Below are 13,727 nucleotides of genomic sequence, written 5' to 3' on the forward strand. Positions count from 1 at the left end.
CCCCATGTGTTCTCTTCTCCAGACTAAATACTGCTAGACCTTTTCATTGATCTTTTTAAGTCATGGATCTTAATTCTGACACATCTGTGTGACCTTGGGCTAGTCACTTAACCTCCATGGGCCTCAGTATCCCCAACTATAAAATGAGAATGTTGGAACTAATCTTGGTATCAGTGTGAGATGCTGGTCTATATGCTTTCAGGTTTTTCCAAAATGAGAGTGTTAGACTAGACTAGACTAGAAGAGACCCCGAGGTCTCTTCCATCCTTAGAAATTTGTTTCTATGATCCTAGTTTAAAGATCTCTCCCATCCTGGTTTCCTAAAATGTGGCTCTCAGAACTGGATAAGAATGCTGGTGCTGGAATGTGTTGATTGTTGCCAGTGAGCCCAGGGCTTCCCTGATAGCCCCATTGTCTGGGTGTGTCCCTTAAAGAGCTGGGGTTAGGAGACTGAGCAAGTGAGAACTAAGAGCCCTCCCACCGGTTCCATTCCCCTGGTATTTTAAGCCTGTTGCTCAGGAGCAGGAATGAAAAAAAGGCAGCTCAAATTTAGGCCACTTCAGAGAGATAATTAGGGGCACATTCATCAAACCAGGGCACCTCTGGCACCAGGAGTGGAGACTCTTTGGGAACACTGTCCTGGGAGAATGAATGGGCCATTAGTGAGTTGAAGCAGACTGGGACTATATTTAGCCGAGGCCAGTCTATCTTTGGGCAGCAGGAAGGTCAGGCTTTGGTCCACTCAGAAGCCCAGAAGACAAAATCAGAAATCCGCCACTAAGAAATTATAAATCAACTGCCTGAGCTTAAAAACTAATTCCCAAAAGTAAAAGGGGAATGTGTCTCAATGAGAGATCTGCTCAAGACATCTTATGTCACCTCTTGGGGGTCTAGGGCTTTCGGCTTACGCTTCCAGATTCCGGAGCTGTTGATGAACGAAAGGAAGTACTTTTAGGCCAGGTGATGGCTGGTGGACCTGTGGTTGTGTGCTGGGCACAGGGAACTACAAATACCAGCTGTGCCTAGTGGGGAGAGAGCCTCCCAGAATCTCACCTGGCCAGTATTTGGGGGTTGATTGAAGATCGGGAACAATGGAATCAGTAATGATAGAGATAGAGATGATAGGGGCAGCAATGATGGATAGTCATGATGGATATAGTAATGATAAATGAAGGCAGAGATGATGAGGATAATCATGGTGGAAGCAGAGATTACGGAGGCAGTAATGATGGGGACAGGAATGATGGAGACCGGAATGAAAAGGTATAGTATAATGGAAAGAGCCTCAGTGTCCTCATCTGGAAAATGGGAATTAGAATACTCTACCTACTTTGCAAGGTTGTTGTGAATAAAGTGCCTTGCAAACCTTTAAGTATTATATAAACAAAGGCTATTATTAGGAGAGAAATAGTAATGATGGAGGCAGTGATGGCAGAAGTAGGGATGGCAGAGGTCGTGATGATGGAAATTGTGATAATGGAGGCAGGTAGAATGGAATCGCTAGTGATGGAAACCATGCTGGTAGAGGAAGGGATGATGGAGGAAGGATTGACAGAAGTGGCAGTAATAATGTAGAATAGAGTGAGCAATGATAAAGACAGTTAAGATGGAGGCAGTACAACAATAATAGCTGACACTCATGTAGTACTTTAAGGAGTTTACATGCATTCTCTGATCTGAACTTTACAACGGCTCTTTAAGGTAGGGTCTCCAGGTGTTGGGATCCTCATTTTACAGATGAAGAAAAAACAACTGAGACTTATAGAGGTTAATTGATTTGCCCATGATCATAGAGCTGCTGTTGCTCAGTCACTTCAGTCTTGTCGCTTTGTGGCCTCATTTGGAGTTTTCTTGGCAAAGATACTAGAGCAGTTTGCCACTTCCTTCTCCAGTTCATTTTACAGATGAGGAAACTGGGGCAAACAGGATGAAGTGACTTGCCCAGGGTCACACAGCTAGTAAATGTCTCAGGTCAGATTTGAACTCAGGAAGATGAATCTTTCTTACTCCAGGCCCAATACTCTATCCACTGTGCAACCTAGCTGCCCAGAAGTAGTGAGTATCAAAATCAGGATTTGAAGTTAAATCTTGATTCCAGATCTAGAACTCTCTTCTCAATGGAGTCACTAATGATTGAGGGAGTGATGACAGAGAGATGTTTCCTGAAAACTAACTGACCTTATTTATACATTACCAGAGCCGTGCATCACTCCCATGACCCCAGGAAGCTGCAGATGCAGGGGTCATGTGAACGAGCCATTCTGGAGGCAGTTACTCTCTGAACACCATGCTACTACTCATAGCCAATAGTAACTGGGGCAGATTCCACAGGGGTTGAATCCCAGAAGCCAAGAGCTCTGCATTAGATTCCTCTCTGGATACTGATCCAGCCATTTTCCTTCTGACTCCAACAGATTTTTTTCTGGCTGAAAAGCAATATCCATTACTGTCCTTGATAGCGGCTAAATTGCTGTGTGACCTTCAACAAATTAATTTTTCTTCCATAGACTTCCATAGATTGTAAAATAATTGAGTTGAATTAGACAGTGTCTCAAATCTCTTCCAGCCTTGCGCTTTTACTAGTCTGTGATATTGGGGAACAGCCCCATGCCCATCTCTGGGACAATGAGAGGGGAGCCCTTGAGACTCATTGCGTAGTACATTCCATCTTAGAGAATGGAGAAAGGACATTTCAAAAGGCAAAGTCCTGGGGGAGGCCAGGGTATTGGAGGGAACATGCCTATTGAAGTTTATAAGTATGAGGGTAGAGGTTCAAGTGGAGGAGAAGACTGTGATTCAGGTGCTGAACTTCTTGGAAAAGGAGGGAGAATGGCCTGGGTGCTGGTGGGTAGCAGGTATCATGGTCTGGATGGAATATCTAGAAGGATAGAGGGGACCTCAAGAGATTGCTGAGGTGAGAGCAAGGAATGTGCCCATTTCTCTTTCTTCTGTGTATCCAGGGGCTTTAGAGAAAGTACACCCAATTGTGGAGACAGGGGATGAAGTATCTTCTGGTAAAACCAGGTTACCATAAGAAGCAAGAAGGTAGAAGAAATCTAAGACAATGGGAAATTTGTTAGCAGTAGAACAGAGGTCCCAGAGGGCATAATGGAAGGCAGAGCAGTATGGAAATACGGAAGGATTAGGGCTGAATGGTAGCCGTGGAAGGGAGATTTTATTTAGGCAGTCTATAATTCTGAATCACATTGGTTTGGAAAGGAGGAGAAAATAATTTGCTAGCCATTGCATGGATTTTCTCACCCCTTCCCTGAAAACTGAAGCTGCCCTGGGTGCTAGGATTCCTAGTTATAGCTCTGGATCAGGACCAGATATGAACCCCTCTTTGTCTGTGTGATCTCATTGAACAGCAACTTTAATCCGACAAACACTGTTGTGGGTTCTGGTTTTAAGTAAGAGTTTAAAATTAGGTAGAGTAATAAATTAATAAGTAACTGTTATGCCAGACACTGTGCTAAGTGCTGGGGATACACATATTAAAAAATGAAACAATCCCAATTTTCAACAAATAAATAATACGTAGTCCCTACCCTCATGAAGTTCATAAGTTTGGGGGGGGATAAGTATCTACATAGATAATACAAAATTATACATAATAAGCACATTTTAGTCACTAAACAAACTGTTATGTGAGGTCTGAGGGGAAAGGTCATTCATTGCTCAAGAGTGATGAGGGACAACTTCCTGGAGGAGGTGGCGTCACAGTTCTGAGACTGAAGATTGAAGGAGAAATCAACTGACTGTGTATGTCTGTGCGTGGTGGTGGTGGTGGTGGTGATGGTTATTCTAGCCTTGCCTATCTAGATGCCCCTCCTTGAAGCCTCAAGCTTGAAATCAGGGCGTCCAGTGGCCCTGGCCATAGTGGTCTTAGTCTAATTCCCTTTTGGTCCTTCTCTCACCCTTCCTTCCATCTGCCTTTCTCCTTAAAGGTTATTCTTACCTACTCATTACGTGTCCTTACCATTACACGTTGTCTCACCTCAGACTGTAAGCTCCTTGAGTTGAGGGACTCCTTTTGCTTTCCTCTGTATCCCCGGCACTCAGCGCTGTGCCTGGTGCACATCGAACACTTACTCAATGCTTGTTCCTGGACTGACTGCCTCTCCCTTCACCCTCTCTCCCGTGAAGCCAGAGAACCTGCTCCTTGCGTCAAAGCTGAAGGGGGCCGCGGTGAAGCTGGCTGACTTTGGCTTGGCCATCGAGGTGGAAGGGGAGCAGCAAGCATGGTTTGGTGAGTGGGTGCCGGAGGAAGGATGGAGTGTGGTGTGTCTGTAAAGGGGAAGGGCGTGGTTTAGAAGGGTCTCCTCTTCTCTCCCTCCCCACCTCTGCCTGCCCTGAAAATGGAGGATGGAAAGAAGGCAAAGGATTTCAAGACTCCCACGGCCTGGCCAGGGCCCAGGAAGCACATGCAGTACCCCGACCAACCCAGCTCTCTCAGCTGTTACCGTCTCCTCCGGTCCGTGCTGCTCAGAATAACTTCCTGAGGTCTTTGCAATGACTTAGTCACAATTTCCCCCATTGGCATAACACTTTATTCTTTTCAAAGTGCTTTCATTTCTAGTCTCATGTGATCCTTACCATGGCCCTCTGAGGGAGGTCATGCAAGCAAGATTATTCCTATTTTGTAGAAGAGGAAACTGAGGTTCATAGAGGGGAAAAGACTTGGCCAAAGCCACACAGTGAGTTAGTGGTAAAGCTAGGGCTAGATCACTCATTTTCTGAATTGAAATCCAGTACTCTATTGGCCACAGCCTGGAGCATAGCAGACCTGGAGTAGGGTAGATGCTTAGGCCTGAGCCTCAAAGTTCCATTTGGCTGAGATCAAGGACAAATTCTGTTCCTAAATAGCAGAAGGGCCGGGGCAGAGGATCTCCTTTCCTGGTAGATTTCCCTTCTGTATTGGTTCTTTTCCAATACTCCTTGCACTATGACAATACTCACTACACCCAAAGCAGAGATGAAAAAAAGAAATTCAGAATGGAAATGATTTAGTTCTCTATACGTTCGATTCTCTTTCCCTAGCTCATTCTATCATCCATGATCAGGCTGAGGTTTCCCAACTATAATTTTCAGAGGCTGTGCTATCCGATATCAAACTGTGGGAATACTTCTGGAGGGGTAGGGTGTGTGTGGGGAAACTTCTTTAGTAGAGAATGTCCCTCAGATCAAAGATTTGGGACTTTTATTTTATAAGTAATAGGGAGTTGTTGAAAGTTTTTGAGCAGGGGCAGTGAAAGGGTCAGAGTTGTAGGTTAGGTACATACAAGATGGATTAGCAAAAGAGTCTGAAGGTAGAGAGAACAGTTAAGAGGTTACTGTGATAGTCCAAGTATTAAATAACAGGGGGATAAATGAGGGTGATAGCCATGGGAATGGAAAGGAGAAGTCATTGCTAGTTCCTCCCTCATCGTCTTAGTAGGAACCTTTCCTCAGCTGTTAAGATTCAATAATCCATCTGTTTTTGTTTGTTTGTTTTTGTCTGTGGGGAGCAGGCTTTGCAGGGACACCAGGGTACCTCTCTCCAGAAGTTCTCCGAAAGGACCCATACGGGAAGCCTGTGGATCTTTGGGCATGTGGTAAGTTTAACCACAATAAAAGTAGGAGAAGTCATGGCAGGAGAGCTCTCTGTCCTATGCTAGACCAGGTGAGTGGGTACTCTACTCTGGCTTATGACAGCAGAGACATCCGGGTAACCCAGAATCACCCACATAACCCAGAGTATGCCAGATGATCTTTCCCATGTTGTCTGGTATGCATTCATGAGCTCTATGTCCCCCACCTGGTCTTCTTGTCAGAACCACACTTGGAGGAATGACATAATACTAGAAATAATAACTAACATTTATTAAGCACCTACCATGTGCCATATGCTCTGCTAAGCACTTTACAAATATTTTCTCATTTGAACCTCACAACAGCTTTGTGAGGTAGGTGCTATTATTGTCCCCATTTTATAATTGAAGAAACTGAAGCAAACAAAAATTTGCCTAAAGTAATATAATTAGTAAGTTTCTGAGGTTGAATTCGAACTCAGGTCTTCCTGCCTCGAGCCCCAGCACTCTATCCATTGCACCACTTAGCTGCCTCAGGAACTACTACTCCAGAGAACGCCATGCCATGTGCACATTTTGTCTCCCCATGGGTCATTACGGTGTCTGGCACCACCTCCTAGGAAGGGTGTATAAGGGAGGAGGCGTTCATGGGAATGCGCATAATGTGTCAGCTCTAACCTTCTCCCTGCGGGCCAGGAAGCAACATTACCAAACCTGTGGGATGATTGTAGCTGTCCAGGTCACAGGGATCCGGGGCTGCCATGCAGGGACCTGGTGCTCTGCTGAGGGTAGGAGGTGATAGAAACTTCTTTTCCTGAAAAGCCTTGTTAGCTGTCCGTGCGTCTATGACAAGGAGGCGCCCAAGTCTGCTGATAGGAGCAGACCGAGTGGAGACTGTCTCCTCATTCCCTTCCTTGCCCTTTTCACTGCTTGCTGCGCCGACCAGATAAAGGCTCCTTCTCTACCGTTACTTTTCCAGCGACCTCTGTCAGTACTGCTACCATCTTTACTCACTCAGCAAACATTTCTTGAGCATTTTGTTGTTATTGTTGCTCAGTCATTTTCTACTTGCGTCTGACTTTGTGATCCCTTGGGGCTTTCTCGGCAAAGATAAGGGAGTGGTTGGCCATTTCCTTCTCCGTCTTGAGCACTTACTGTGCGTTAAAGCCTGGGGGAGTTACAAGGATAAATGAGTGTGGTCCCTATACTCCGGAGCTTGCTCTGATCAGAGAGATAAGCGAACACAAACAGCTGCAATCCGAAGCAGGATATGATAACTGACAAAATGAGTGATACGGATCATCAGTGCTAGAGGAATTCAGACCCCCTTGGGGTGATCTGGCAAGCATCATGGAGGAAGTGGGCTCTGAGCTGGGCCTTGAATGTTGTTAGCTGGAGATGGAGGGAGTAGGGAAGGCATTGCAAGCAGAGAGAATGACTTGAGCAAAGATGTTGTGGCAGGAGAGTACAGGGCACATTTGGGGAATGGTGAGGTCACTGGTTTGACTAGACACAGAGTATAACAGGAAAATGGGGGGAGTTAGAGCTGGAAAGAAAGGTTAGGGTCAGGTGGCAAAGAGCTTGAAATGCCAGGCTAAGGAACTTGAATTTGGTTCTGTAAGCAATAGGGAGCCATTTAAGATTTTTGAGCAAAAGAGTAACAGGATCATGGAATTCAGAGCTGAAAAGAAACTTGAAATCATTTTATCTATCTATCTATCTATCTACCTATCTATCTCACTTTACAGATGAGGGAACTGAGGCCCAGATTTTCAGGGACATTATCATAACTTTAGGAAGATTATTTTGTTACATCATATCATATTATATTGTTATATTATGTATTTTTTATATATATTTATTACATATTAGATGGACTGGATGAAAAAAGACTGGAGGCAAGTAGACTGATAAAGAGGCAATAGCAATAGTCCAAGTATGAAGTAATCAGGTCCTAAACTAGACTGGTAGCAGTGGGAATGAAAGAAAGGGCTGAATAGGAGAGAGATTATGAAGGAAGAGTCAACAGGTCTTGGTGACTGATTTGGTTTGCTAGGCCAGGGAGGAATTGTCACAGATGACTCAGGTTTTGAGCCTAAGTGCTTGGGAGAATGGAGGTGCCATTGACAGAAATAGGAAATAGAGGAGGAAGAATGGATTATAGAAGGAAGGTAATGAATCCAACTTTAAAGATAATGAACTTGAGATCCCAGTGATATCCAGGTGGGGATGTCTAGCAGGTGCTTGGAAATTCGAGACTTGAGCCTGAGAGAAAATTCTAGGCTGGAAGATCTAGTTTGGGGAATCATTTTCATGGAGATCACAGATAAGATTTAGAGTTGGAGGTCCTTAGTTATCATCTAGTTCATCTCTTCATTTTACAGAGGAGTAAACTCAGGCTCATAGAAAGAAGGTGATTGACTCAATGCCACAGAGATGGTAGATCCCCAGGTCCTCTGACATCATTTTCAGGACTCTTCCTGTTTCACTTGTTCTGACTGATAATGAGGTTGTGGCAATGGAAGATATTGTTCATCCTTCATTCTCAAAGAGAATCAGTGACATCAGGAGTCTGATGACTTGTGTGTGAATTGGATTTAAGTGAGACAAAATTGAACAAAGTCATCAGTCTCACTCTTTCCTCCAGAGTCACTGGAGTCCAGTGACAAGACAAGTCTTGTTGACTGGCCATGGCCCAGGATGCAGTGGGTGACCTTGGCCTTTCAAAATTAAGATCTTTTCCAGGTCTCAGTTTGTCTGAGGCAACACCCATTCATTGACCAAGGGCTAGATTAGAGACAAAAAATGGCCTAGTTTATCATCACAAAAGTATCAATCTGCGCTCATTCTAAATCATCAAAATCCAAACAATCACAACAGAGGCTTGGACTGGGCCCTATTATTTACTGGCTATTTAATGAAAACCAGAGTGATTTGGGTTTAAAGGCATAGTCAGTAGCTCCATATGTATTGCAATGAACTTTTTTAAAGCCTGTTTTTTCAGAGCTATATTTCAAGAAGAGATCACCAAAGGAGAGAATGTAAGGACAGAATAGCAGTTGGCTGGAGTCAAAGTCTTGGTGGATAGCTGTAGTTAGGGAGTAAGAAGATAAAGAGGAACAAGAGGAGACAGAGAAAATTTGGTGAGAGAGGACTATGAGAAAGCAGCATACCAAGAGAGGAGAGCCTACCCAGAAGGAGTAACAGTTGCTGTTGAGAGGTAAAGAAGGATGAAGATCGGAATGAGACCACTGAATCTGGCGATCAGGTTATCGTCTCTCTCTAGCTAGACTTCTGTCTCCATAGTTATTGCTTCCATCAATACTACCCTTATCATTTCCTACTCTTCCTGACATCAGCATCTCACAGTCTTGTTCCTTTTCCCTAGGTGTCATCCTGTACATCTTATTGGTGGGATACCCTCCTTTCTGGGATGAGGACCAGCACCGACTATACCAGCAGATCAAAGCTGGAGCCTATGATGTGAGTATTGCTTAATCCTCCTGCTTATTCTTGGCTCTCTTAGCTTATTGGGCCTACTACGGTCCTCCTGGCCTGATCCTGTTATTTCTAAACCAGAGATGGTCCCCCTGGTGGGATTTATGGACAGGAGGACCCCTGTTCTCAACTCAGCCTTTGCATAGAGATTCCCAAGTCTTGGCTCTTAAAAGCTGGTATGGCTCTAGGCACCAATATGCATTGTGGACAGTCAAATTTTAGAAATTAGAATAGTAAAGTAACAAAGTAATGAGCTTAAGATAATGCTAAAAAAATAAAGAAGGTCCTTGACAAACCCAGGTCCAGGTGTTACCTTACCATCAACCCTTCTGTACCCTGATAAGGAAAGTGAGGGAAGGGTTGGAGCAAGAATTTAGCATTCCTTTATAAAGAATCTGTGCACTATCTGCCTATCTGAAGCTTCTTTCTAAAGGTCCATGCTTCATACCTGTGTGGGGGATAAAAGGGCAGAAAGGGGAGATGGCCTTCTCTCTACTGCTATTCATTTCTGCCTGCTCTCTGGTGTCCCTGGGTTTCCTCTAGCTTCTACTGGTCTTGATATGGGTGCTTACTTCTTCCCCTTAGCACACACAAGACAAAGTTTGGTTTTTTTCTGATTTTTTCAAGAGGACTTTATTAGCAATGAAAAGAAAGACTCATGCAAAAAAAAAAGTTCATAGAGCATGGAAGTGTTGAGTTAGAGAGCTCAGGAATCTCATTTTAAAATATGCCTAATCCAAACCTCTTGGGTGGTACAGCTGCCAGGGCTGTCTGGTCTCTCCTCTTCTCATCTGGGCCTGGCTCCATCCCATGACCAGATGCCATGCTCCCTCATAGAGTGACCAAACATGAGTGTCTCCCCCAGCACCTAACCCCAACTCAGCCTTCTTTTCCATGTCAAAGTTGGTGCTCCCTTTTCCAGCCCTGCCCCCTTTCCATCTCAGTTCATTTGCAAAGCTGAGTAACAGACTCATCCCAGGACTAATAAACAATGGATATCTTTTCCTGACCCAACTGCTGGCTTTACTGACCAAGGTATGTTCAGATTGATGAGTTTTTTCTCCTCCTCACTTTCTTTGGAACTTTCTTCCCTTCTTTCCCCTAGTCTCAGAAGTATCTTTCTCTAAAGCTCAATGGAACACATTTTTATAAATTCACAAGCATCTTAATGGCGCAAGGAGAAGCAAGAACACATCATCTTTGTTCTGTTTTTTTTTTTTTTTTGTTTGTTTGTTTTTTTGGCTAGGCAATGAGGTTAAGTAATTTGCCCAGGGTCACACAGCTAGTAAGTGTTATGTGTCTGAGGCCGGATTTGAATTCGGTTCTTCCTGAATCCAGGGCCGGTGCTCTATCCACTGAGCCACCTGGCTGCCCCAAGAACACATCGTCTTTACTAATGGGAAGGGAAAAATAATTTCATTACATCATGCATGGCTCTCAAGTGCAGGAAGTGAATTTGAAGTACTGTCCTGGTCAAAGCTGATTCCCCCACGGTTTAGTAGTGGTGAAGAATCTGGAAATTAAGTCATAGAAGCAAGGATTGAAGGAGTTGGGAATGTTTGGGAGAAGACAAGACTTAATGGGGATGTGGTCATTGCCTTCAAGGATTTGGAGGACCATCATACAGAGAAGGGATGGGGCTGATTCTTTGTGAATCTCCAAGTAGGTCTCCCATCCCTTTGTTCCCCAGCTGCTTGTGTCTTCTCTGATCCCTCTCCCCCCCAAGATTACATTTTCATTTTGTATATTTTATTATTTCATATGTTTTTTTTTTTAACATAGTGGATAGAGAACTAGTCTTGAAGCCAGGAGGATCTCAGTGCAATTCCCACCTCTGACACATAATGGCTTGGAAACCCTGGACAAGTTATTTAACCTCTTAGTGCTTTCTAGGAACTCTCTAAGAGTATAAGTTTCAAAGGAAGTGCACACTTGCATTGTTAGAGGGAGTTCATTCATCTAGGAATTTCCTATACCAAGGACATAACAGGCCTGATCCCTGACCTTTTCATTGCTATATTTTGTACACACTTATAAAAGTATATGTTGTCTCTCCATTATAATTTTAAGCTCCTTAAGAATAGGGATTGCTTCATTTTTGTATCCTCACATTGATCAAGAAACATTTCAAAGTGTCCTATGTGTCAGGCATTGTGTTAGGCAATGGGGATACTAAGATAAAAAATGATAAAAAACCTACCCTCTAGAAGCTCATATTCTATGGAGGAGGGAATACATATACATGTAAAAGTATACATGCAGAGTAAATATAAGGAGAAATACAAATTAGTATAAAGTAGCTACATATAATGTGGTTAGGAGGGAGGGCATTGGCAGTTTGGGGGATCAGGAAAGGCTTCATGTAGAAGTTGTTCTTTGAGCTGTGTCTCAAAGGTAGGGATTCTATGAGGCAGAGAGGAGGAATGGTCAACAGGGGATGGTCAGTGCAAAGGTGCAGATGGGAGATAGAGTTTCATGTGTGAAGAGCAGAGAGAAGCCTAGTTCTTTAGACCATAGGGTGTGGGGTGGTGATTAATGTCCAGTGAAACTAGAAAGATAGGGTGAGGTTAAGTTGTGAAGCCAAACAGAGGAGCTGATATTTTATCCTAAAGAGAATTGGGAGCCACTAGAGTTTACCAAGTAGGGTAGTGACACCTTTAGATCTATGCTTACTTTTGTTTAAGGAGAATCACTTTGGCATCTGTATGGAATTTGAGTGAGGAGAGAGAAACTGAGGCAAGGAGACCAATTAGGAGGACAATGGAGTTATCTGCATGAGAAGCGATGAGAACTTAAACAAAGGTACTGACGTCATGATAGAGAGAAAGGATAGGATATGAACCATGTAGAGTTAGAAATTATAAGATTTGGCAACTTATTGGATATGTGAGGTAAGGGGGGGGTGAAGAGTCAGGGGTGGGACTGAGGTTAGCCAAGGAAGCCAAGAAACTGGAATAATGATGGTGCCCTTGGCAGAAATAGGTGAGATTGGCAGAAGGGTGGGTTTGGGAGTGGGAAGAAGATGTTTGCCTATGTTGAGTTTGAGGTGTCTCTGGGACATCCAGTGTCAACAGGCAGTTGGTAATGTGAGACTGAAGCAAAGGAGAATCTGGGGCTAGAGATGACCTGTGAGTCATCTGCACAGAGATAATTAAACCCATGGGAGCTGCTGAGATCACCTAGAGAGAGTGGGGACATTGATTGATATATCAACCCTCCTGGCTGCATGTAGATTCTGTTGTACAGATCTGATAGGACATGGAGGGGACTTTAATTTCCTTCCTATGTACACACACACACACACACACACACACACATACACACACACACACATTTGTCATCAACCTAGGCCAAGATTTAGCAATGACATTCCTGATTATGGGAACTTAGAGATCATTTAGCCATAGTATCATAGGATTTAGAAATTAAGGGGGTATTAGAGGTGAGCTGGAGATTATCCAGAGGGCATTCTAGAAATTTCTCTTTTCTCTAAGCCCCCCTATACCAATTCAATAAACTCCAATGTCAGACCTCTAGCTGGTGAAAGGGTTTAGTTCATGTCACTTGAGGATTATTTGATGGAACTGGGGACTTTTAGTCTGGAAAAGAGAAGACATGGGGACCAATTGGGAGTGATGGGGCATGGTGTTGTTGTTTAGTTGATTAGTTGTGTCTGACTCTTCATGACCCCATTTGAGGTTTTCTTGTAAAAGTTATCAGAGTGGTTTGCCATTTCTTTCTCCAGCTCATTTTATAGATTAGGAAACAGGGCCAAGTGACCAGCCCAGGGTCACATAGCTAATAAGTGCCTGAGGCTGGATTTGAACTCAGGTCCTCCTGACTCTAGGGCCAACACTCTATCTACTACACTACCTAGCTGTCCCTTGGGGCATGACAAGTGCCTTCAAATATCTGATGGATTGTTATATAGAAGAGGGATTGCAAGCTGCCTCCAGAGTGTAGAACTTAGAGTAATGGGGTGGAAAGCTGCAAAGAGGTAACACATTAGATTTGATGTAAGGAAAAGCTTTACAATGATTAGAGCTCTTCCAAAGTGAAACAGGACACTCTAGTAAGTCATCAGCTCAAAGGCTGGTCAATCACTCATTAGCTGATTATAGAGGAACTCCTTTTCTCAGGAGTGGGTCAGACTAGGCAACCTTTGAGATCCCTTGATTTCAGGATACATCTCTGTCCTCCCACCAAGAATCTTCAACACATGAAAATTCTGGGTATTCAGGGCTTCAGACAAAATTTTGATGTTGTGGTTGTTATTATATGTAATTATTATTATTATTTTTTGGCATAGTGTAGGAGTCCTGGGCTTGGTGACAAAAACCTTGAATTTGGTGCACACCTTGGACATTTACTTACATGTGAGCTCTGGCCAAGCAATGACCTTCTGTGAGCCTCAATTTCCTCCTATAAAATGGAGAGAGCTACACTTGTACTACTTCAGACATATTACCATAAATTCAATCCAGTAAGAATTTATTCAGTGCCTACTATGTGCCATGCACTGAAGAGAAAAAGACAAAAGTGAAACCATCTCTGTCCTCATGAAGCTTACATTCTACTGGAAAAGCACTTTGGAAACTGTAAAACTAGAGCCTGTCAATAGAAATGTGAGCTCTTATCATTATGATTTTTGTATTTTTC

At 43.5% G+C, this 13,727-nt stretch overlaps 1 protein-coding gene across 1 annotated transcript in view; it reads left to right on the plus strand.

Annotated features, from left to right (window-relative positions):
• The window catches only part of CAMK2A (calcium/calmodulin dependent protein kinase II alpha), an 82,121-nt gene that overhangs the window by 33,021 nt on the left and 35,373 nt on the right, over nt 1–13,727 (plus strand). The window contains exons 7-9 of the mRNA XM_027841888.1: nt 4,147–4,249; nt 5,511–5,594; nt 8,959–9,053. Coding sequence (XP_027697689.1) covers nt 4,147–4,249; nt 5,511–5,594; nt 8,959–9,053 — 282 coding nt within the window. The remainder of the gene's footprint in view (nt 1–4,146; nt 4,250–5,510; nt 5,595–8,958; nt 9,054–13,727) is intronic.

This window comes from Vombatus ursinus, unplaced genomic scaffold, assembly GCF_900497805.2.
Source record: "Vombatus ursinus unplaced genomic scaffold, bare-nosed wombat genome assembly UNPS02014863.1, whole genome shotgun sequence".
NCBI lineage: Eukaryota > Metazoa > Chordata > Mammalia > Diprotodontia > Vombatidae > Vombatus > Vombatus ursinus.